The following is a 26,373-nucleotide window of genomic DNA, read 5'->3' on the forward strand; positions in this document are numbered from 1 at the left end:
CTAATTCACAAAAGCAACTCTCTAACTTTAAAAAAAAGTTAGAGAGGACTCGTGGATGAATTACATACTCTAAAAGACACAAACAGGTGAATTTATCAGCAAACTTACTTCTTAAATAGATTTTAGAGGCCTTTGTAGATTGGATCAAAGGTCAAGACTCATTGTCTGTGACCACAGGTGAGCATGAATCCAACAATTCCTGGTCTCACAAAGAAAACACTTGCTTTACAGCCCATCCTTACACTAACTTTGCTGCAAAACCAGAGGTCTTAGAAGCAAGTTGGCTTTTTACTTGCCCTTTCACATAAAAATACATACATATATACATACATGCATACATACTTACATACATACACACATACATACATATGTACATATGTACATACATACATATGTACATACATACATACATACATACATATATACGCAGTTGTTTTTAAGTTTTTTGACTCCTAATTTTTTTATTGTTGAATTAATATCCCTATAAACGGCCAAAATCTTACAACATAAAAAGTTTAAAAAAACAAGTTATTACTAAAAGCCTGTTTTCCTTCAAATACTTCAAATATTGAGATACTGATTCCCTAAGAATCAGTTGATATCACTTAAAAATAATTTTCCTTTAACTCAAATGTATCAATTTAATTTTTTTTAAAAATTGGTTCTGCTTTCTTATGAAACAATAACTCAAGTTGACTACATATCCGTACAATAGCCATTCAATAGTCTGGTGGGTTGTTTGGGGGTTTTGTGGGTTTTTAAAGAAGAATATCTAGTATTTATGTCACATATGCCTTATAAGATTATGAAAATAATAACACAACTTTCCAGAAGTGTGTAAGAAGTTTAGTAAATAATGCTTACTACAACTTTCCAGTCTAAAAATAGATTTTGTGCTGGGCACTAGTGGCTCATGCCTGTAATCCTAGCTACTCAGGAGGCTGAGATCTGAGGACTGTGGTTCAAAGCCAATCTGGGCAGAAAAGTACAAGAGACTCTTACCTTGAATAAACAACCAGAAAACTGGAGTGGCACTGTGGCTCAAAGTGGTAGAGTGCTAGCCTTGAGGTGAAAAGCTGAAGGACAGCACCCAGGGCCAGAGTTCAAGCCCCACAACTGACAAAAAAATAGATTATTGCCAAAATGATATTGTTGATCATAATAAAATGTGAAAATGTACACACTGCACAACAGAGAATTGTCTTTTGGCACAATTAACAAAATAACTATTCCACATACTGATATCTTTTGTACTTAGGCAAGAAAACTTAGTAAGAAGACTAAATGCAAAGTTGTATCTCTACAACTTTGGCTACATCTTATTAGGCACAATCCAAAGAGACATTCTCAATACATTGTTATCAACTCTGACAACCATATATAGAATCACTGTTCTGAGTTTGGAAGGCGTATAAAGGCTCAATATGCCACCAAGCATAGGTGAATTGCCCAAAATGAGAGAAAATAAGAACAGGAATAAAAATCCATTCAGTTAGAAAATAAGAGGACATTTGAAAGCAGTTTAGAAAAAGAAAAGTATGTCATTTCTTTCCTCTTGGAGAGAAAAAAAATGCAAAAAAATGAATGAAAGAAAAGAAAAAAGAGAACCACAAGATGATTGCAGATTTAGAAAGTAAAATTTCCAGAGTCATTAGAGGAATTACTGACTGGATGAGAGTTCATTGATTAGTGTCTTTCCACATTATGAGGGGGCAAACAGCCACTTAGTCTTCATGATTAGTGACTTGGAACAGGAAGGTAGGCATAACGCATATCATGTAGAATTATGAGGTTGGTAAACCTAGAACAAAAGTGACCACAACTTTTGACAGCTCTATTCCAGGAAGATCATCTGGCTAAGAATTATGCAATAAATTAAATCACAGTTCCTGAAATGTCTATGGACTCCATTTCGCACACACATAGGACTCAATTTTGCCTGTGTGGTCAGTGTTTATATGAATCTAGGCACACTCTGTGCTTGGATTCCTCATGTTCATAGCTTTGTTTGGATGATTAAAGTTGACACATGTTAATACTTATGCCAATGTATAACTCAACTACAGTCAACACTTGTTCTGCTATTACTTTTATATGCAAATGATAGAAAATAATTCTGGTTAATTAAGCAGAAAAATGGATTAAAGGAGTTTTGGATTGTAGGAATTTTGTAATTGGAGAACTGGATTCAAGGGTAAGCTATTGAGGTATGAAACCTAAAATCACATCACAGATTTGTAACAAGGAAATGGACCCATTATCACAAATGTTCAACACCAAAGATGGCACCATTGCAATTTCTCTATCAGCATTCCAATTTATTTTACTCCAATATCCTCACCATTACACCCACAATCCTGTAAAAAAGGGAAGTTCTATACAAAAATTCTGTTTCATGGCCAGAATGAACTCAGTCTTTTCAACCTTCGTGTTAAAGTTTCTTGTCCAGAATGATCTATTGAAGAAGGCTGTCTGGTTTTATTCAAGGTCAAGAACATGGCAGGTTGACTAGGGTGGCAGGGCAGGGGGCTGGTTCAAATGGTATAGCACTTGCCTAGCAAATGCAAGGCCCTGAGCTTAATCGTCAGTACCACCCACCAAAGTAAAAGTAACTAGTCCCCTTAAGACCTAATGACTCCATCATGACAGGAAGAATTTCAAAATGTTCTTGACATAAACTAAGTTACTAGATAGGTTCAATATCTAGTACTTAAAATGAAGCCATTTGATTTATAGTTAGAATTGCATTCTCAATTCTTAATTTATACACTTACAGGCCACCTACCTATTTATGTGTGACTAGAGAGAGAAAGTTTCAGAGTTTGAGTTGAAAGTAAAAGTTTTCAGTTTAATAACAATTCTGTCATTTGAAAAATCCATACTCTATATTCTCTTTTTCTGAACTATGATATACTCAGGCCATTGGGTAGATTGCATCCCATGAGAAAAACATATGTCAGCTGGGAAAAGAGCAGTAATAATTAGGCTTTATCTATTTTAAATTCTTCAACTATAAAAATAGTGCCTGAAATATCAGAAATCCAGAGTCCCAGTGTCCTTTCTGAGTAATGGACAGCTATTCTAACTCCATGACTAACACCCAGTGCCTGTCTTAAATTGGTCTGGACTTCTCCGGATGCATTCCAAGCCCAGTGGGTTGTGCAGAGAACAAATATCCCACACTATATGAACTTCAGAATATCTCTGAACTAGTCAGCCTGCAATTCCAAAGTCTATTCTTGGGAATTTTTTAAGTGTTTATTGAAACCATAGAAACACAATTTATAAGCTTGAACCAATCATTTTGGATCATAAGCAAATGAATACTCTCATACCCATGCTCTACAGAAAACGGGTTGTTGGTATTTTCAGTAATTTTAGCAATCAAGAAGGTTGAAGGGGAAAACAAAAAGGTCTGCCTGCAAATTGCCTATTTATTTCTTTTCAAACTTTCAGATGAAGCTTGGCAAATTAGAGATTCTGGAATAGCCATTTGCTGATAGGAGATGACAGGTTGATTTTCTCAACTTCAAGTATAAAAATATTGCTAAATCTATACTATGTTTATTCTAGTAATTAATTGAATGTTGTAAACATCTAAGATGCATAGAAAAGAATGAAAATGGAGAAGGTTGGGAAGGAAGGAAGGAAGGAAGGAAAGAAGGAAGGAAGGAAGGAAGGAAGGAAGGAAGGAAGGAAGGAAGGAAGGAAGGAAGGAAGGAAGGAAGGAAGGAAGACAATGGTTAGTTATAAGAACATGATCCTTTGTAAACAAGAGATGTGAGATACGCTTTCCATAAAATCGAGCATAATACAATGACTGGTTTCAAATGTATCAGGGAGTTGTCTACTCAGTGTCAGGATAAACTTTTTCATAAATAAAGAGTGTTTTAAGGTATGCATTTGTGGTAAATATCTAGGCTTCCCTATATCCAAGGCAGTAGAAAATAGCAATTAAGTTGATAAACTCAGGCAGATTTCCTATGTTCAAATTAAAACCTCTCCAAACTATAACCATGTAACCTCAAATAATTATGAGATGTTGGGATTTGTTAGAAAGCAAGAAAATAAATAAAAACCTTTACTATTTCTGCAAATATCAAACTTGTATTTTTAGAAGATTCTCCATTGGGATACAGACTGAATTCTTTAGGTTTCTTTTCTAAAAGCATGAAAAAGTCCATTTCTCAGATTTATCAGTGATACTAAAGTTGGGTGATCCTGAAAGTATCACAGTTTAAGAAAGAAATTATAAGCACTTGAGAGTCAAAATATTCAGCAGGTTGGAAAATGCTCAGTTACCTGAAGCAAGAATAATTAAGGCAATACTGAACACTGACTTAGCATTGTTTGGGATTTATACCCAAATCATCATGATATAAAGTACTGAGGTTAAAAAAGTGATCTTGCCCACAGGCATCATTTAAATGCTGTGATCCTAAGAGCCCTTATGCAAACCCTTAAAAAATAATTGAAAAAGGCTCAAGCTAATGTGGATAAAAACTTAAGTGATTCTATAAACAATAAACATCTACTATGCAAAACAAACTAGCCCAGATCTTTTAAAAGTATATACATAAGAGAGTTGGGTGCTGTTGGCTCACGCTTATAATCCTAGCTACTCAGGAGGCTGAGATTTTAGGATTGCAGTTCAAAGCCAGCCTGGGCACAGGAATGTTGTGAGGCGCTTATCTCTGATGAACTATTCAGAAAAAGCTGGAAGTGGTGCTGTGGCTCAAGTGGTAGAGCACTAGCCTTGAGCAAAAAGAAGCTCAGGGACAGTGGCCAGGCCCTGAGTGCAAGCCCCCAAACCAGCCAAAGAAAAAAAAGTATATATAGAAAGTGTTATGGAAGGCAGCTGACGTTTTCCACAAAAAAAAAAAAAAAAAATGACTTCTCAGGATGATAAAGTGATACACTAGGGCATTTTTTAAATTCTGTCCATTATCATGCTAGTTCACAAACTACACATGTCCTCTTATGGCATAAACCTCCTGAAATATTCATTGTGAAGTTAGTAAAAATTGCTGGTCGACATTTAATTCCTTATGTTTTCATTTCAACACAAATCGCAATAAAATATAGTGCCCTAAGCTCTAACTGTGCTAGAGTGAAAAGTAATTTGTTTATCTTTCCCTAGCAAATGAACTTTCAGATCAATAGTGGTGGACTAGCCCCCATACTTCACTTTGGTCTTTAACCCATGGAAAAACAAATATAGCATTCCATGAAAACACCAATGTCACTCCTTCTCAAAATGAACATTTCTTAGAACAAAGGTGGGAGGGTAAAGAGAAGAAGTTCATTCTATTTGAACTAAGTACATCATTGTTCCCCACATAAAGAGCCAACCTCAGTCAAGTGCGCTTACATTTTCATCAGCTTTGGGAACAGATTTAAATCCTAATTACCAGGTAGCTTCAAAATTAGCCAGTTCCCATCTGCAAATGTTAATCTTCAAATGTTTCTATTTAGGAGCCCACATTGCCTGACTTGGTTTATGCCATAATTTAAATCCAGGGAGGCAAAAAGGGAGAAAGTGCTGAGTATGTATCACAGACCAAGAGCAATGCCATGTGTATTTGATGAATTTTGTCCCCTAATCAAAGTCTGATGTTAAACTCACTTTGTATCTGAGAAAACTGAACTCAATTGCCTAAAGTCCCACAGATACTGAACAACAAAGCCAAGCACTCCAGCTCCAGGACCCTTGCAACCATATTACACATGCCTCAATGTTAAAGCAAAGCCCCAGATTCCAATGACAGTCATTTGATGGTCAAGCTTCTATAATGATAGGAAAACAGTTCCTTAACTTGTTAAGGAGATAGTTGTCATTCTCTCACACTAAAATATCTTTAAAGCACCATTATATTTGTCTAGCATTTAAAAATTTTAAAGAGGCTTAAATTGAGCAAATCTTAGATGTCATCAATCATATCAAAGACTTTTACTTTCCAATCAATCACTTTTATTACATGTCAATGGCAAATATATCATGAAATGATTTTCAAAATGGTTTTCCTTATGGTAAAATGATTTTCTTAAAGTAACCAAGGAAATCAAACTAAATATTTTATGATTTTCTTCTCTACTCATAACCCTGCTTTGGAATTGCAGGAAAATGGACAGAGGAAATATGGTGGCCCTCCACCTGGTTGGGATGCTGCACCCCCAGAAAGAGGCTGTGAGATTTTTATTGGAAAACTCCCCCGAGACCTTTTTGAGGATGAACTTATACCATTATGTGAAAAAGTGAGTCTAAATTTGTTATTCTTTTCTTCTTCCAAGGGAAAAATAACATTCACTTTGCTGTCACTCTTGTTCTTTCTGATCACCAATGGTTTCCTCTTCCAATGGCCAGGACGCCATTGTGGAAACAGTTAAAGTCTTACGACTCATTATTCACTGTCAACTCATTATCACTGCCCGACTCAACTCTTTGTCCTGTTCAGGACACCTCTAACTATCACTCCCAATGATTCTCAAGTTTGTAACACATCCCCCAACTTCTCTATTGGCAAAATTTGGCATGTCTGTTAAACTGGAAAAGTGCAACAATATTCTGACTACAATAAGATACTGTTAGCCAGGCATGGTGGGACACTTACATAATCTCAGCTACTCAGGAGGTTTAAGCAGGATTGTGAAGTCAAAGAAAGCCCTAGAAAAGTTAGAGAGATCTTACCTTAAGACAAATAAGAACAAAAGGGCTAAAGATATAGCTCAAATGGTAAAGTGTATACAAGGTGCTGGATTCAATCCTACTGCAAATAAATAAATAAACAAACAGAAAGCTAGAAAGGAGGAAAGGAGGGTAGGAGGAAAAGAGGGAGGGAAGGAAGGAAGGAAGGAACGAACGAAGGAATGAAGGAATGAAGAAATGAAGGGAAAATAAAAGATAGGGCTCCAAATTGAGATTTTAGTATGATTTTATGAAATTCAGAATTATAATATAATAATGTGTATACTCATCATTGCTCAAATGTGTGTCTATACATATTGATTCCAAACAAGATTTTTATTAAATCTTGTTCAACCCAATGTGTCAATAAGGTTAAGGACATAGTTTCTCAATGTTGTTATATAATTACCAAGAAATACCTTCCTTGGGTATGATACAAAATTATGCTTTGTTACTAAAGTTTAAACTAAAAGAAGAGTGTAAAATTAAATTTCTTTTGTTTAGTAATTTACCAAGTGGTTTTCAACAACAATCACATTCCTGGACAAATTTAGTAAATTTGAGTATGCAACTCTTCCCCTAATTGCCAAAATCAATTGTATGTGCACATGTTTATGTGTTTGCATTCTATAGATTAGCTTTGGATTCAGAATCATACCTAATTTTGTACATATAATTCCATTTGTCATATATACAAACTTGAAGGACCTAATCCTATAAGAATTTTATTTTTCTTAACCTGAAAAATGAGCCTAATGAGATGCCTAAATCACTGATGACACATGCTCTAACTCTCAATAAGCACTGAGGAAACAAATGTCCAACACTGAATCTTTTTGGGTAGAGTAAGATAAGACTGAGCAGCGAGAAAAGCCAACACTAAGGCACAGAGCTACTTTCCTTCCCCACATGCCTATTGACTCTATCAGGATCTTACAGCAGCCCGAGTCTGGATTATTAAGAACAGTGAGGTATGGGAGGGAGTCAAATATAAGCAAGTAGAGGACAAAAGCCAGTTAGATAGAGTGCATACTCTTTCTAGGGTGGTCCTAACCCTGTGTCAATGATACTGAGCTGCATTCACCTTCAATCTATACTGAGAAAATAACAACACAGCCTTTTATTCTGATATCCTGACAGGGTAAAAGCAGTTCATTTACCAAGGTCTTAAATGAGGGTTTCTGCATTTTGTTTTAAACACTGATATTTTAAACATCAGTGATAAAGGATGACCAAGTAAAGGTCAAATCATGGAGACTTTGAAAGCCAATTTAGAAGACATGGACGAATCTAGTAAGAAATTGCACATCTGATGATAAATGTGTTTTCTGGTCTCTAAGACATTGCACAAATCTCCAGATAATTGCAGGACAAAAGGTCATTTGCTCTGTCAAAGGCACATTCCGTTAACTTGTACTGAAATGCCACTTGCACGTAATATCTTTATTTAACTTGAGTTAAATATCTGACTCCCATGAGTCAGATAATTAATCTAAATCCAGCATAAAACTATGAAAACCATTCCCAATGGAATTCAAATGCCAAACACTAGCAGGAGGCAGAATTCAGAAACTATTATGTATGCACACATGTGTGGGTGTATATATATATATATATATATATATATATATATATATATACACATATATATGCATGTATACCTATGTCCATTTGTAAGTACAAACATATAAATATATTAATTTAATGTTTCTGTTATTTACAGATTGGTAAAATTTATGAAATGAGAATGATGATGGATTTTAATGGCAACAATAGAGGATATGCATTTGTAACATTCTCAAATAAACAAGAAGCCAAGAATGCAATCAAACAACTTAACAATTATGAAATTAGGTAAGATCTACGCAGCTCATAAATTAAACTGAAGTAGATAATTAATCTGTTTCTGTTTTTCTATCAAGTTATATAATAACTAATTTCCCATCTGTATTTTTCTCCCATTTAATAAAGGCATACAGTAATTCACACATTTTCTTTATAATTCTACAAATCACTTCTTTTGGCACAGGAATAACAATTGGGTATGGCCATGTGATCTCAAGGTTGAATTTCAGAACAGAATTGAAGAAAACACAAAGGACAGTCTCCTCCCCCTCACACCTCCATGGACTCAAAAGAGTTGTATGTGGTGTGTGGGAAATTAAAGTAGAATCAGGAGACCTAAGTTCTAGCTGAGGTTCTTTTGGACAAAAATCCTTTGGCTTTTTTGAACATCACTTTTATTATTATCATAACCTGATCACACAAGATCTTCTGAGCACCTACCCTACAAAATAATAAACATCAATGTGCTTTAGAAAGCACTACAAAAGCTATATTGAATAGAGTATAATATTCTATGCATATGATTTCAAAGTTGGAAGATTTCTCTATTCTTTAGTCTTTCATAAAATCTGGACATACTAACAGAGCTATTCTAAACATGGGTTTTGAGTTGAAATAGATATAGAACTGAAATTGACTCTGTTGAAAATCACCAGTTTCTTGTATCTACTTAATACCTTGCCACCCAGTAGGAACTGTCAATACTTTGAAAATAGAGAAGGTGTAGAAAATAAAATCAATCTATTGTGATCCCTGGTCATTAACAGTATCCACTGTTAATTGCATTGTCTTATCAGTAAAACAGAGATAAAATAGACCTAACTCATGGGCTGTTATTTTTAAAAATGAACTAATGCACATCTCTGCACCTGACAAATGTCAGGTCCTTTATAAAATTTAACCACTGATCATATGGCAGAGAAGGGAAAAGAAGGGGAAATATGACAAAAATGGAAAGAGAGCATTAGTGTCCAGGACTACAGGCAAAGCTCTAGTTGGATGACAGAGCAAGGTGAAAGTAGCAAAGATATTGTACAAATTAGGAAGTGAGATCAATGGAATATGAAATAGTCAAATAGAGACCCCAGAGGCAATCTCATAGATTTTTATGTTATCTTGGGTCAATCCTGTCAGAGAGAAAACCTTTCTTGCAGGTAATAACCTTCAATTTGCTTTCAGCTACCATTTCCCAGGGGATGGATGAGACTTCAATCCAGAAAAGGCTCATGATTATCACATCATCTTCCTCCTCATCAAATATTCACTGAACATCATCTAAATGCCTGGCTTCTAGACACATTAAAGTCATGCCCTCAGCTTTGGAGAGATGGCTTTTTATCTCCATGTAATTCTGGGAAAGAATCCTAACAAACCACATGCATTTAAAAATAGGAAATAGACATTTTATCCTTCCCTTTCCAGTAACCCATACTAGACCAGTCTTTTAGCTATCAGAATTATGAGTTTTAAGTTAATATATTATGAGAGGATTTTAGTCTTTTTTAGGTAAATTTTTTTGCTTTTGTGTGAGTATGTGAATGTGAGTGTGTGTTAGTGTGTGTGTGTGCACGTATGTGTGTGTTGGTGTGTATGTGTGTATGTGTGTATATACCAGTCCAGGAGCTTGAACTCAGGGCCAGTTTCTTTGCATTTGTTTTGTTGGACTGGTTTATCCAAGTTTGAAGGCAAATTTCTAAAAACCAAACAACTGGAAGATAGCTTTATCACCTATTACTTCTCCCAAAAAAACATATTCTATCGGCAATGTCACCAGACTGAGGTAGACTTGTCATAGACTAGATACAAAGCTCTTGGTTCTCCAGGAAAACATAGGAGATGAGACAGTAGGACAGTGGCCCAACCTGGTCAGAATGCCTGGCATACAATCAAGAGCCATAGTTCCCAAAACAGCAGACCAGTCTCCCACTCACCTGGCTAAAAGCTTTTATTCATGACAAATGGGTTGTCTCTGTTAAGGATACCTTACCTGTTTTTAATAACACCATGTTATTACAAAAGCCTATATGGCCTAATACATGTCATGTGGAAAATATCAAAAAGTACTAAGTAATAAAAGTTGAAACCATTCTTCCATCACCCCAGTGCCTAAAGATAACCACTAAGTTAGCATTTTATTGTCTTTCCATATTTTCTCTCTGTTTTAATACTCTTTTTTAAAAAAAAAAAAAAACATCAGCAGCATATTGTGAACTGTCATTTTAGCCAATGGATATTACTATTTTTAAGGCCTGCAAAGCATTCTGTGGCAGGAATTCCTATCCTTTGCTTAGCTGGTATTCTTAGCCAGGTGCAAAACTATCCATCCTAAGAGATATTTAGAAAGTGAAGGGCAATTTTTGATGACTTGATTGGATAATTACTGGCATTCAATTGGCAAGAACTAAAGATGATACATATACTACATTATCCAGTGAGGGAATATCCAGTCATAAGGCTAAAGCTTCTCATTAGAGATGCATCAGAGCAGTTCCTGATTATGAAGTACTGCTCAAGTCCAATTTGGAGAGCTATTTTAAACACATTATTACTGATATACATAAAGACTGATGCTCACCCCTTCTTACTTAGGACACATTCTTACTTAGGACACACACTTAGGAGTATTCTCAGTCCAATGTCATGCACATTTAAGATTTCTGACACTTTTTGCCAAGTCCACATAGGAGTAGTTTAATCCATTCTCTGCCAAGGAAGGTAGCCCTTACCTTGGGTACTAATCAGCCACTTCTGCTCACTGAAAGAAACAGGGACAGACCATGGAGGCCAGTCTCTCCCTTCGAATGTGTAAATTTTTAAGGGAGTCAATTCACTTTCTTGGAGCCTCAAGTGCTTTATTTGTAAGGTGGAGGCCAAGGCTATCTTACCCACTGCAATGCTCCTCTCTGTGGCTCAAAAGAGAAAGCATCTGTATTCCAGGACAATCATGAGCAATCATGATGTCTATTCCATGAGCAATCATGTCTGCACAGCTAGGGAGGGGACATGAGGAATCTAGGCTGGAGTGGCAGGCAGTGTTATGAGCCCATCAGGCAGTGGTGAAGATGTCCATATCTAGCCTAATCCATATCTATCCTAAAGAGTGCAGGTCCTGCTCAGCTGCATATCATATAGCTCCTTTAACAAATATAGAGTTGATAATAACATAGCTTTCGATATCACCTAAGAAGCCAAACTCTACACAAATGCTTTTAAACTCTCCTCCTCCCAATTGCTTTTAACCCCCTCCCTCCCTACCTCATGAAGAACAATCACCCGAAAATTCCCTCAATGTCACCTGTAGACCTTTTGGCCAAGATAGAGTAGGATTCTCACCACTTCGGGGTTTTGTTGTTGTTGTTGGCCTGCTCTTTATTTATTTATTTGGTTTTATTTTTGTGGCAGAAATGGGCGTCTGTTGGGGGTCTGTGCCAGTGTCGACAACTGCCGATTGTTTGTTGGGGGAATCCCCAAAACCAAAAAGAGAGAGGAAATCCTAGCAGAGATGAAAAAGGTCACCGAAGGTGTTGTGGACGTCATTGTCTACCCGAGCGCTGCAGATAAGACCAAAAATCGGGGCTTTGCCTTTGTGGAGTATGAGAGTCACAGGGCTGCTGCCATGGCCAGGAGAAAGCTGCTGCCAGGTGAGCTACCCCGGCCCACACACCTGACCTCGCCACTCCATCCCGCCTGCCACAGGAAACAAGTGCTGACTGGTCCTGTTCCCCCACATTTGTCTTCACTTCCGGTGACTTTTAAACTCTCTTCATCTTTCTTAATTATCTCATACTCGGGAGATTTCACAGACTTGGTTTAGAAACATCTCTTGCATGGGTGATTCACCTTCACTGGAGATGGTTATAGCCATAGATAGTGGACCCAAAGTAAAGGACCTTCTAAAAATTAAGTGCACCAGTCATGGTATGTGTGCATATCAAATGTGATCAGGCTTGTTAGAAAAAGAATATATTACAATGTGGACATAATTAACCTGCCCGTGAGACATGACTTCAGAGAAAATTAAGTGAACCAAGTTATTATGGCTCCTTAATGTCTAATAATTTCCTATTCAAAAGAATTAAAAGTTCTTCTTCTTCAAAAAAAGAAGAAAAGTGAGAGAAGGGGTAGGTTAGGCATGATGGGTGACAATGTTATCAGACACTTTGTATTCATACTGTTTAGTAAAATAGGAACTTCTTTGTACAATCACTTAAAGATAATTTTAAAAAATTAAGTTCTTCAAAAAAGTGTACCTTAGTTGAATTCTCCCACCACAGGTAGTCAACAGCTATCATTTCCTGTGTTTAAGATTTCAGCAAGATACTGGGGGAAAAAAATGTTTCAAGATACCCAGATCATTTGAGAATATTCAGAAAAACTATACAAAGTTACATGTTCACATGAATTCTTATTAAAATAAGAGAAATTCAAGAATAAAAAATTACCAAGACATAATGGTCCATGCCTAGAACTTGGGGCTAAAGCTGCACAAATGGAAGCTTCATGTCAGCCTGGGCCACCATATCTTATAAAAGAAAAAGACAGACAGGTACTGCACTGTAATCCTAGCTACTCAAGAGGCCGAGATCTGAGGATCACAGTTCAAAGCCACCCCAGGTAGGAAAGACCATGAGACTCTTATCTCCAATTAACCACCAGAAAACCAGAAGTAGCACTGTGGTTCAAGTTGTAGAACGCTAGCTTTCAGCTGAAGAGCTGAGGGACAGTGCCCAGGTCCAGAGTTCAAGCCCCACAACCAACCAAAAAAAAAGAAAGAAAGATACACACATACCACACACACACACACACACACACACACACACACACACACACACACACACTTGGGGGGGCAGGAAGGGAGAAAATGAAGAATGATAGACTAAACACTTGGTCATTTTAGAATTAACTTTTTTCATGAAAGATATGGAAAAGTCATGTAAATCAAAAACAAAATGGCAACAAAAACTAGAGATGCCTAAGATGCAATAACTCTTGCCCTGGTACTATTTTCTGTAGACCTCCTTGGTTACTTTCTGGCTAATATAATGACATCGATTCTTAGAGCAGCAGGCACATGTCCTAGCCCCTTTTAATGTTTTGTGAACTCAGACTCTGTTTCACCTTAACCAACCACATTTACCCTAAAAGCATCCTCAGAGTCAAATATGCTTGCTTCTGGTTCATTTCTGTTCCATTTCAAACCACATCCTACTTCCTTTCATTTTCAATCATTATAATAAGCCACTAGTCACACAGAACTACCTACTAGCCAACTCATATTTATTTGTATGTCTTAAAATCAATAACAACCTTTTTTAATGGTCTTATTCGTTCAAGATATAAAGGTTGGTTCAATTTAAAAGTCCATTAATACTAAGACGAGGATGTCCTTATTTCTAAATAATTTATTATTCTTGTGATCACTGTCAACAGGAAGAATTCAGTTATGGGGACATCCTATTGCAGTAGACTGGGCTGAACCAGAAGTGGAAGTCGATGAGGATACAATGTCTTCAGTGAAAATCCTGTATGTAAGAAATCTTATGCTGTCTACCTCTGAAGAAATGATTGAAAAGGAATTCAACAATATTAAACCAGGTAGAACTCTCATATAAGGTCTTTTTTTTTCAAAGCACTTATGTATGACTCAGATAACTTTTCTATACCTGTCAAAAGAATAGCTTCTATCTCTCCCCTTCTCATAACAAAAAGCAGACTACTTCAACTATATTGAAAATATTTCTACAGCATTAAATGCTACTATAATTTTACATTTAATGGTGAGGATATTCAATGAATACATATTCTCTACTAAACTATGAATTCCCTGAATTCTCTTTCCTCTTATAATCTCCTCAGTCCTATACTTCTGAAGGCCCAGGTAGATCAAAAGTCAATAAATATTTATTACATCAGTGGATGCTTGGCTATTTCTATGGTTCTAACACAGGATGACGGTCAGAGCTCAAGTAGTAGAGTGTCTGTCTGCAAGTCCAAACCCCATTATCACTATACACCTAATGCAGGGTTCCTGAATCTCAGCACTAATGCCATTTTGGGATGGACCATTCTTAGTGATAGTGATCTGTGCAGTATATTTTAGTGCGCATTAATCAGTAGCATCCAACTTCCCTTTCCAGTAAATACCAGGAATAATCTCCAAGATGTAATGACCAAAACTACCTCCAGACTTTTCCAAAATTTTCCCCAAGTGAGAACCATGCTAAGGAATATATATGTGGCTTTTAGGTACATAAGTAAGGACGTAAAAATCCTAAGGAACTTATCTGGATGAAGAAAAAAAGAAAGGAATAGGTGGAAAATGAAAGGGGATAATTAATTGTTATCCATCATGTCAATACTTTTTCGTTTTAATTCCAAGTCATAAAACTGACTCTGTTCCCTTCTTATCAAGACACAACATATCTGACCTTTTCTGCTTGTATATGTCTGAGACAAGCAGAAAAGGTCAGATAAGTTGATGTTAGGTGAAATGAACCCCAAGATAAGTATTCAAATGTTTTTTACTTTCATGCAATTGTTTCTAACATATTTATAAGATGATTTCTTTGTTGCTTTGTATGTCCCTCCCCCACAATATAACCCCTGCTTTCACTGTATTTGATGTTAGTATAATTTGTGGAGGGGAAGGGAAAAAACAAATCATTTAAATAGGGATACAGGTGGACCCATTGCAACAATGAGATGTACAAGTTGTTATGTGGAAAAACGACCTTTCCAACTTTGGCAGGGGGGCGGTGGATATTGGGGGGGGGCGGGATATGGGAAGAGATAGGAAGGGGAAACAAAGGAGGAAACAATGCTTGATAAGAAATGTACTCATTATCTTGCCCATGTAATTCCTCTGTACGGTATTTTCATAATAAAAAAATGTAAAAAAAAAAAAAAAGACACAACACTGAGAGAAGTAATCATTTCAGGAAACACTGTCCAAATCAGAATTTTTAAAAACCAACTCACAACATAAACTCTACAAACTATTAGTGACTAGTACTGATAAAAATGGTCTCCTGGTTAAATAAGCTCATATATACCAGACTTTGCAAAATTAAGTAGACTTTTTAAATTATGGGACTTAGAGTTTTTAATATGTTAGTCTCTAGGAAGAGATATAAGTTGTCTCACTTCCCAAACTTTTGAGGAATGGATCCTCTTTTATGCCGGACCAGCTGGTGGGACTTACATGTCATAGAATACATCCAGACAACCTAAGTTTACCATCGCGATAACATCTTTTCAAAACTAAGAATTTTTCAGGGTCCTAACAGACTAGCTAGGCTATAGATATATACCAGTCACGTGCTACCATGTTAAATCACTGAGAATATTCACCTCACACACTCATACATATTGTCTGTTCCAACTCTGGGTTAATAAGCTGGTCTTTAGACAACTCATAAGGGTGTCATTTTTCTCTTTATAAAGATCCACCGAACAGCTCTAAGACTTAGCCTTCCCTGACATTTTAGTGCAACACACTGGCTCCAACAAATCAACAGTGCCATGCCGAAAGCTCATCAGGGCTAATATAGAGTCTGCAAATGATTCATGGCATCACTGTGTGTCTGGCATTTCAATGAGCAGTTTCACAGCGTATGCTGGAAAGAGTGCCAGCTTTTATGACACAAGCTCATACTCTCTAGTTTCAATGTTTTATGGGGCTAAATTTTAACATATTCAGTTTGCCAAAAGCAAGTATACCTGAACACTATAATTCAATAATGAAGGATGGTTTTCAATATCTGAAATCAGCATTTCAGAATACCTAAATTCATCACCATCTAAAACACCAGTAATGCATGTGAATGCTGGAAGTTGGGGTGAATTGAATGCAAATACCTCGCCCCTTCCACGTTCTAAATGGCCTGTGTCCAGCACAGTAAACAGGAACTGAGCGAAGGGGGTAGATGTCACTGAAGCAAACCTCCATTCTCAGGAAGCTAAGATATAAGATACCAGCAGAGCCACATTGAGAATAGAATTGAAATACATCCTAATTGACCTCTTACTGCTCAATTACCAAGATGAACCAAGGAGTTAAGCCACAGTCACCACCCCACCTATCATCAAAGAAAATAAAAGACCTCACTGGAAATTCCATTAATTATATGTCCCAATCTTTATGGTCTCAAATACCTTTACTTATTTTCTCAGTTTAACCAGATAATTTTACTCTCTAGAATATGAAGTCAAGGGCTGAATGCTAATGGAGAATAAAAAGAACAATCCCAGTCTTTTAAAATTATGCTTAGAGTATAGGTCAACTTTACTTCAAAGAAGATAATTCATAGTCATTGATCCATGTAGTAGACTAGACACTCTAATTACCTTTGCAACCTTGAATCTAAAAGGAGAACTGAACATTGATAGAGAATGGATTCTCTCTCAATATTATTTTCCCTAGCATAATTGTTTTATCCCAAGCTTTCTCTGGAAACTAGGAGGAAGAGAAGAGAATCTGGCCGTTCAAGAGACACTCATGTTAGTGTAGCCTCACAGAAGATCATTAACAGGCTTGACTGATGGTTAATAAATATATTATTTTTTTTATTCTACTGAGGTTAAACTCAGATCCTTGCACTTGCTAAGCAAGCATTCTACCACATGGGCACTGAAAATTACTTTCTGTATGAGTTATTTTTCAGCTAGACTCCCATCTTTCTTGTCCAGGAAGGCCTGGATTGTGATTCTCTTACTTTATACCTCCGGGAACAGCTGAAATGACAGGCACATGCTATCATGCTCAGCTTTTTAAAAAATTTAATTTCATAATGTTCAGAGCGGTTACAGTTACATAAGTAAGGAAATAAGTATATTTCCTGTTGAACATTGTTACTGCCTCCCTTGTTTTTCTCCTACTTTCCTCCCCATCCAACTCCAACCAATGCATCAACTCTTTTAAAAATTGAGATGAGATCAAGAACTTTTGACCTAGACTGGCTTTGAGGCACAGTCCTTGTGATGTCTGCCTCCCAAATAGCTAGGATAACAAGCATGAGCCACTCTACACAGTCAGAAAAGATCTATTTTTTAATTGAATAAACAAAAACCTCTGTAGAAGACACCATCTTGGTACAATCCTATTTGTTTAATTGTTTGTTTGTTTGTTTTACCATCAATATGGTACAATATGTCCTTTATATAAAAATAGGCTGGGGGGCTTTTTTACACAATAATATAGATAAACTTGTAAAATATTTGAAAAATACCAATTAAAATGTAATACCCTCCCTTCATTCTCCCCACTTTTCCTCTCTATTTATGAATCCCTTCCTCATTAAAAGTTTGGTTTCTGTCTGTCTAGTTCAGTCCATTTTGAGTAGATCTGTATTTGTGCATACATAAGAAGGGTGAAGATTTCTAAAATGTAACTTCTACTCTCTTATTATTTTATAACTTTTTAAAAGAAACAAAAGTGTTCTTCCAAGTAAGTACACATAGGTCTATTCTGCTCTCTTAAAAAATTCCTTGATATCAATATAAATATGCCAGATTTAATTAATCCTGTAAAATCGGCCATTAGGTTGTTATACCACTTCATTGGTGATATAAATGACATATATATGCACAATGCTTATACATGTGTGTAAATAATTTTGTATTAAAAGTTTCCCCAACATAGAATTAATAAAGATCTCCGTTTTTCCAATCTTTAGATATGATAGTATGGGAGGAAATGGTCTTAGATCTCAAATGTTCTGCTAGAAGCAACTTTATGTCTCTTAATTTAAAGAGTATTAAATAATGATATAGGATATCTGATTCTGGATCCTAGCTCATGAACTACAAATATCCCTTATAGTGTGACAAATACAGCCTTCTAATATCTACATCAGAATAAATTAATTAAACAAAAATTGAACTAAATCCATAACTAATTAGGATCAATCAGACTGTAACCATTATTTGGACATTAGTAACAATCTTCTGTTAAATATGTAAAAACTTAAACCTTGATGGTAGGATACTTACACTCTTGGAAGCGAACTACATCTTTTTCAGGGACATTTCAGTTTTCCTAACAGGGCTGCTTACACTCTGTTTACAGGTTCTGTGGAAAGAGTGAAGAAAATCCGAGATTATGCTTTTGTACACTTCAGTAACAGAGAAGATGCCGTTGAAGCTATGAAAGCTTTAAATGGAAAGGTAACATATGAGAAAGGGAAAAAAGTACAGATTCTATCCAATTTTTCTGTGGAACTTCTATTCAAAAGAAAAGTCCCAAGCCGGGTGTTGCTGGCTCATGCCTGTAATCCTGCTACTCAGGAGGATGAGATCTGAGGATCACAATTCAAAGCCAGCCGAGGCAGGAAAGTCCATGAGACTCTTATTTCCAATTAACCACCAGAAAACCAGAAGTGGTGCTGTGGCTCAAGTGGTAGAGTGCTTACCTTGAGCTGAAGAGCTGAGGGACAGCACCCAGGCCCAGAGTTCAAGCCCCACAACTGACCAAAAAGAGAGAGAGAGAAAGAGAGAGAGACAAGTCCTATGACTTTATCTCACCTGTCCCCTCTCTGTGATGGCTGCTGCAATCATTTAAAGATACACAATAGAGAAATTATGGGAAACACCTCCAACTTCTTTCTGATATGGAAAAGTTACTGGTCATCAATTTTTTTAAAGAGAGGATGGGACATGATTTTTTCACTCCAAATCCCAATATTCTTTCATACCTACACTTGGTAATATGGTATTTTAAAGGCCAATGATCACAGAAGATATCATTCTGAACTCAGAATTGGATCTTCCACCTGTGCAAGGCTTAGAATTTCTTTCCTTTTCAAGAATACAGTTGGGGGAAAACAAGCTTCTAAATCCTTCCAGTTTGTCGTGGGAACCAACATAATATGTACATCTATCCAACAAACACCAAAAACCTTCTGCAGATCATTTATCTGCTAATAAGTTCTGAGATACTAAAAGAACCAAACCAAAGATACTTGTCAAAGAGCTGAAAGTATTGTGGAACAATAAGGTAAGAACTCAAATACGTATGCAAAGTCAAGTAAGCATCAATAAGACATTAAAAATTAATATAAGTTCAAAAGAAGAAGCTGGTAATCAAGCAGCAAAAAATTGTCATGAATATTAGAAGACATCCTACAAGGCAACTTCAAAGAAAAAATATGAATAAGAGTCAATCTCAGGAGCAGAGAACTTGGGAAGAGCAAGACAAAACTGAAGAATAGTCAACTGAGTGGCAAGGCCTGTTTTACCCATTTATGCTTGCCTGGGTTAGGGTCCCAACAGAAAACAAATGTCAAAAGAATAAGTTACAGAAGTGTTGAATAGGGAGAAGTGGGATCAAAAGAGGTCTGAAGAACCTGGGGCTCACAGTATTCTGAGTTAAAAGAACAAGGGAAAAACAATAACAGTAGTAGAAATCCTAAAAGAGGGAGAATGGGGAAGAGGAGGTCTCTTGGAAAGGAATGGTGACATACAGTCATACCACCTTAAATGTGCCTGATCTTGTCTATGGAGGGATACGGCCAGCCTAAGGTGAACTCTTAAGAAAGGGAGCCAAGAGAATAAGTATCCCCAGACTCACAGAAGTCTTATCAGCCTCCTGCTAGGGTTCTACATTACCCAAATCCAACATTAATATTGAAGGTCCTAGAGTCCTAAAGAAGAGCCTACTTATAACAATCAATTAGAACAGAGGAGAGGCAAGATCTTTCAGACACAGTGGAGTGTGGACCATAGGTGCTCCTTCAGGGTCTTCAAAGTATTTAATTCCTGGAAGGGGTGGGGGTATTGACTCTGAAATGCAAACAGAAAACTGCAAAGCAAAAACAAATTTATATTTAAATATGTGCTGATGAAACAAAGCACTGTTTCTTCTTCATTGATTACTATACTTAGTATCATAAAAGTGTTATTGCAAATTAGCTTTTTCTCTATTTGGAAACATTCCTGAGTATCTATGATGATTGCTGAGAAGACACAGCAATTATAAATTAAAGGCTGAATAATTATGTTAGACTTATTAACAGTAGAAAAGCATTCATATCATTTTGCAGCTAGATATTTTTGGAGCAATGTTTGCATATACTATGTAGTTAAATATATTTAATATTACTTACAAATATATATTGAATGTTTTATTCAAGTATAATATGGTATGGGAAAATAAAATGTTTCCCAAGGACCTATCAAGGCATCTTAGCATGCATTGAGATATTTATATGTAATTTATCAGACAAGGAAAGACTGAAGTGTTTTGGTAAGGTAAGGAAATAATTGTATTTACAATTTCTAGAAATGAACATAGTTTTATTGAGTGGGAGAGGTAGTAAAGCTATTATCGTTACCAGAATGGTAAAAAAAAAAAAAAGAAGAGCTTACATATAGTAGTAATGGAATGTAGATGAGAACTTTACACAGAACTGTGGGAGAATGAAATCAAAAGGACCCAGGAACTGATTGGAGATGGAATTGAGGAAGAGAGGTCATTGTAAGTTCTTCCATGTAGAAGGATGTTACAGAAGTCAGAATCATATTTGGAGAGGTATATGAATTGAGTTTTACACATGATTATTCAGTAATTCTACAAGTATTTGTGAATGTCTAGGATGGGAAATAAACCTTGCTGGGTTAATAAGCTCTATAAATTAACAAGATAGTGTCATAGCTCTTGAAATTCTAAACTAAATAACAAAATATAATAGTGGTATTAAATGCTATTGGAGAGGGCAGAGGAAAACAGAGCATAACTTATTACAATAATAAGTTTGGTTTTACAATAAAGAAACATTTCATTCAAAACATATCCTCATCAACAGAGACCTATTTGAGGTGCTCATTTTCCTCAAAAACTAGGGTAAAGATATATAATCTATTATAGCTAAAGTCACTCCTTCCTTCAATGTTCTAAGTCCCTTTCTTCTCATTTTGTCAGTATCTATAGAGGAGTATTGAGTATCAACTGGATTCTGTCTATTTCTTAGTGTGACTCTATTTGCCATGTATGACACTTTTTCCTGATAAAAAGTAAAGTAGACTGGGCATCAGTGGCTCATAACTATAATCCTAGCTATTCAGAAGGCTCAGATCTGAGGACTATAGTTTGAGGCAGCCCAGGCAGGAAAGTCCATGCGTCTCTAATTGCCAATAAACTACTCAAAAATAAAGACAGAAGTGGAGCTGTGGTTCAAATAGTAGAGCACTAGCCTTGAGCAAAAGAAGTTCAGGGACAGCACCCAGGCCCTGAGTTCAAGCCCCAGGACCATTGTGGGTATGCACGCACACGCACGCATGCGCTCACACACACTCACAGATTAAGGTGGTTGCATGAAACTAGGAACAAATTGTCACAGAAGCTATCTGGAATAGTAAGTATGACTATAAACACAGCTTTGTCCAGTGTCCTTCAATAATCCAAAAACCACTGAAGTACTCATGATGGTGATAGCTGTTGTTGTGAAGGGGATTTTTTAGAAGAACACTTTACATTATTTTCTGTATATAAAAGTAAGTGGCCATCTTATTCTTATTTATAGTCAGAGGAAGCCACATATTCTATCAACACTTTTTTTCTAGTATCAGGGCTTGAAATCAGGTCCTTGTATTCTTTTTTTTTAATCTTTTTTTTAATTGTGAAAATACTGTACAGAGGGGTTATATGAGCAAGGTAATGAGTACATTTCTTATCAACCATTGTTTCCTCCTCCTTTGTTTCCCCTTACTATCCCTTCCCATCTTCCCCCCTGCCACTCCCCCAGCGCCAAAGTTGTAACGTTCGTTTTTCAACATAATGTCTTGTACATCTCATTGTTGCAATGGGTCCACCTGTATCCCTACTTAAACAATTTGTTTTTTCCCTTCCCCTCCACAAATTATGCCAACATCAAATACAGTGAAAACAGGGGTTATACTGTGGGGGAGGGACATACAAGCAACAAAAAAAAATCTTATAAATATGTTAGAAACAATAGCAAGAAAGAAAAAATATTAGAGTCCTTGTCTTGGGGTTCATTTCGCCTAACATCAACTTATCTGACCTTTTCTGCTTGTCTCAGACATCTACTACTTATTGCAAATAAGGGAAACCCTGGGACCTATGTTTCTTTCAGGTCCTTGTATTCTTGCTTGGATTCTTGCTTGGTTTTCTTGTTCACAACTAGTGCTCTACCACTAGAGCCATGCCTCTAGACAAGCATTTGGAAACGGTCAATTGGAAACAGCCTCATGAGTTTTCTGCCTGGGTTGGCAAGTCTCAGCCTCTGAGTAGCTAGGATTGAATGTGCAAACCATCAGTACTTGGCAATACTGTCTTTTTCATGAGATAATACGTCAATTTGTCAAGAATTTGTTGTGAACCATTTTTGTTTCTTGTGTAGGCAGACAGAGTAAAGGAGTTCATTGCCCATAAAGGTAGATCTCACAGCTGTTATCTTTGATTGCACCCAGAGTTGAAATTTCACAAACTTTGGACAGAGAAATCTACTCTAATAATCCTTAAGAATATATCTTAAATTAGTGATTGAAATGAGACTCCTCAATTCAGCTCCCACTCTATTCCACTTAGTTCCTGACTGCTCAGCAGATTAAAAGTTTACTTCAGAAATACCTAGAGAAAACAATGTAATAGCTTCATAAATTTCTTCCATGAGTAAAGCCCTACCTAGGCATCTCTTCTTTCTCAGTGACAATTTAACTACTGTGTAGCTGCATTAATAAGCAGGACACTTAGCTGCATGTCCGCTGGAAAAACCTGATTGGACTATTAAGACATGATGTTAAACATTGAAAGATCTCTAGTATTGTTTTCCTTCATTTTCATTTTATTGCACTATGCAGTGGAATTTATATTCCACCCATAATGATCTTACAATTTCTTGTCATTCTATAACTGCATAATTTTAAATATACGGAATAGAAAGCAGTACATAAGTTCCTATCTCAGTAATTAGACATAGATTATAAATTCATAACAAATATACCAGAGGTTAGTAATCAATATGTCATTGTCAAACCTGTGGGCATCTTGTGCAACTCACCAACACAACCACACAAAGAAAATTCAACCAATATACAAATATCAACCTAAGAAGAGATAAGAACTTAATGACTGAAGGTCAGTAAATACACAGCAAATAGTCTGACACAGACAGGTGACTAGGATTCAGCCCAACTGAAATATCTAAATGTACTCTTGTGTCTTTTTCTTGCTCTCTATGACAGGTGCTGGATGGTTCCCCCATTGAAGTGACCCTAGCCAAACCAGTAGACAAGGACAGTTATGTTAGATATACCAGAGGCACTGGTGGAAGGGGCACCATGCTGCAAGGAGAATACACGTACTCTTTGGGCCATGTTTATGATCCTACCACAACCTACCTTGGAGCACCTGTCTTCTATGCCCCACAAGCCTATGCAGCAATTCCCAGTCTTCATTTTCCAGCCAACAAAGGCCATCTCAACAATAGGACCATAATCCGAGCCCCTTCTGTCAGAGGTAACACTAGTCAGCTCTTCCCTAAGAGTGATGCCAAGATCCCAAATGATTTATAGTGTGGCAGTTTTAGACACATTACATGGGTGTGCTGGGAGAAAAAGACGAGAAAATTATATACTGAAAATCAAATATATCGATAGCTCTCACTACACAGGAAGCTCCTTTTTTCACTTTACAACTGGTTGTTGAAAAAAGTTGGTTAGACCATAAGCAAATGAGCCTATAATTTGATTTTTGCATAGACCCATAAGATTTGTACAACCTAACGCTGAGTTCTATGATTATTAGCTTCTTCCTAATTATTAGATGACTATCTTGCAGTAATACATTATTCGTGACACAACTTGAAAGGGAGAGTAATATGGGCTAATGGAAACCAACTACTTCAAATTGTAACAATATTTTAATGCACATAAACATTCAATAATGTCTCTGTAACAGCTGTATATAAAAGTCACAAATGACCATCAACATAATCTAACTGAAACATTCTTATCTGACTTTCCCAAAAAATATGTCCACTTTTTCTGCTCCTTCCCCTTCCTACAAAAATTTTCAGTATCCATGCAGTTTTCCAAGCCCAGTTACTTTAAGCAGTATAAAGATAAGGATCATATTTTTATTTCTAAAAACATAGTTTGTCTCTGCCTAATAGTGTCCCTCAGTGTGGTTGTTCTAGAATGTCCCTGATGTTATCAGGACCCTAATCCTATTTTCCAAATATAACAACAATCTGGACAATATCAACAAACAATGTATTTAAATCTACTGTTGAGTTTCACTTTGAAGCAGAAAGTCACATTCAGATGACTGTGGAAAGAATGATCTCACTGTGCTTTTTATTTTTCAGAAGAACTGAATTTACCCTCATAGGATTTCTATTCCTCAATAGCCTTGAAAATCCTATACTCAGACTACAATCATTCCTGCCAAATGTGCAAGAAATCATCACGATTTCCCTCACAACCACTTACATATATGATCATTTCTATTATTGAACCATTATTAACATATCTCTAAAATATGCCATTAACCAATCTCTTTATTTAATATAAATTGTCAACCAGTTGTGATGTAGAAAAAGGAAAAAACTCTAAAAGAAATTATAATAATAATATGCATATAACAAGAAAAAATCAATTAATAATATTCATGAATAAAGGGTAATTGATTTAATTTTTATCTCTTTTTGCTACAAATAGGAAATCAAAATAGTTATATGGCAAAACACAAATCAAAAGGAATCTATGTATGAAACACAATGGAAATGTAAGCCTCACATTGACAATATAAAAGAGGGCGGTGAACCTTAAAACATGCTTTCTAAATGTTGGTAAGTCATGAGTGGTAGAATAATTGGAGAAGTTAAACTTCATTTTTGATTTTCTGGTCAGTGGCAGTCTCTATGCAAGACTGATTGCCACACAAGTATTCCTATTATGCTGGGGTGTGTCAATAAGTGTTTTCCCAACCTTTATTCATTTAGAGTAAAATATGAACTGAAGTTTAACTGGAGAGATATGTTGTCAAATTTCTCTCTCTGTCCTTATAAATAGGTTTGATGGTATTGCTCTCTTCCACAGTTTCCTTAAAAGAAAGATACACCTATGGTGAGCCTTACTTTCTGCTGAGTTTCATTACATTAGAATCCTAGACTTTTCTACTCAGGACAGTAATCAATGTGACATGGGCTAACTTTTCCATTACAGTAAGATTCAGGGTGATTTCCTGGTGGTTTGATTCAGTTTAATGCCTTCTTACATTCCTAGAAATTTACATGAATGTACCTGTAGGGGCTGCGGGAGTGAGAGGACTGGGCGGCCGTGGCTATTTGGCATACACAGGCCTGGGGCGTGGATACCAGGTCAAAGGAGACAAGAGAGAAGACAAACTCTATGACCTCTTACCTGGAATGGAGCTCACTCCAATGAATCCTGTCACTTTAAAACCCCCAGGAATTAAACTTGCTCCCCAAGTAAGTAATAGCTTTCCAAAGATAGGTGCTGTAAGTTGTGCCAATGACTATACTTCATCTCTCAACCATTGACTTGATATTTACTTAGACTGCTGTTCGATCTTGTTTTGTTAATAGATAAAGTGGCTAATCAGCTCTGTGGGAATACTGATTGGGGGTGTCATTATGCCATTATAGGTCCTTTCCTTTTTTTTTTTAACCATAAAGTTTAAAACATTACTCTTTCACTGAAATGCAAAGAACTATTAAGGACTGTCAGTATCTTAAGTGAAAATAAAATGAGGCATAGTCTAGCTCAGAATAAATGCCTATTGATCTAGGTTGGTTGGTAAATAGAGTACTAATGGCAGGGAACCCTATAGAGACCATTGAGGACATTTTCTCTTGGAAACA

At 36.3% G+C, this 26,373-nt stretch overlaps 1 protein-coding gene across 3 annotated transcripts in view; it reads left to right on the forward strand.

Moving 5' to 3' along the window:
* Positions 1-26,373, forward strand: part of A1cf (APOBEC1 complementation factor) — a 64,801-nt gene that overhangs the window by 29,089 nt on the left and 9,339 nt on the right. For 2 of the 3 annotated variants that reach the window (XM_070021101.1, XM_070021104.1), the window contains 7 exons: positions 6,121-6,255; positions 8,409-8,539; positions 11,933-12,171; positions 13,961-14,125; positions 18,597-18,694; positions 23,732-24,005; positions 25,775-25,980. In XM_070021101.1, the coding sequence (XP_069877202.1) occupies positions 6,121-6,255; positions 8,409-8,539; positions 11,933-12,171; positions 13,961-14,125; positions 18,597-18,694; positions 23,732-24,005; positions 25,775-25,980 (1,248 nt within the window). The remainder of the gene's footprint in view (positions 1-6,120; positions 6,256-8,408; positions 8,540-11,932; positions 12,172-13,960; positions 14,126-18,596; positions 18,695-23,731; positions 24,006-25,774; positions 25,981-26,373) is intronic. The other variant, XM_070021103.1, reaches the window with a different exon arrangement.

This window comes from Dipodomys merriami, unplaced genomic scaffold (assembly GCF_024711535.1).
Source record: "Dipodomys merriami isolate MVZ:Mamm:240054 unplaced genomic scaffold, mDipMer1.0.p SCAF_14, whole genome shotgun sequence".
NCBI classification, from domain to species: Eukaryota; Metazoa; Chordata; class Mammalia; order Rodentia; family Heteromyidae; genus Dipodomys; species Dipodomys merriami.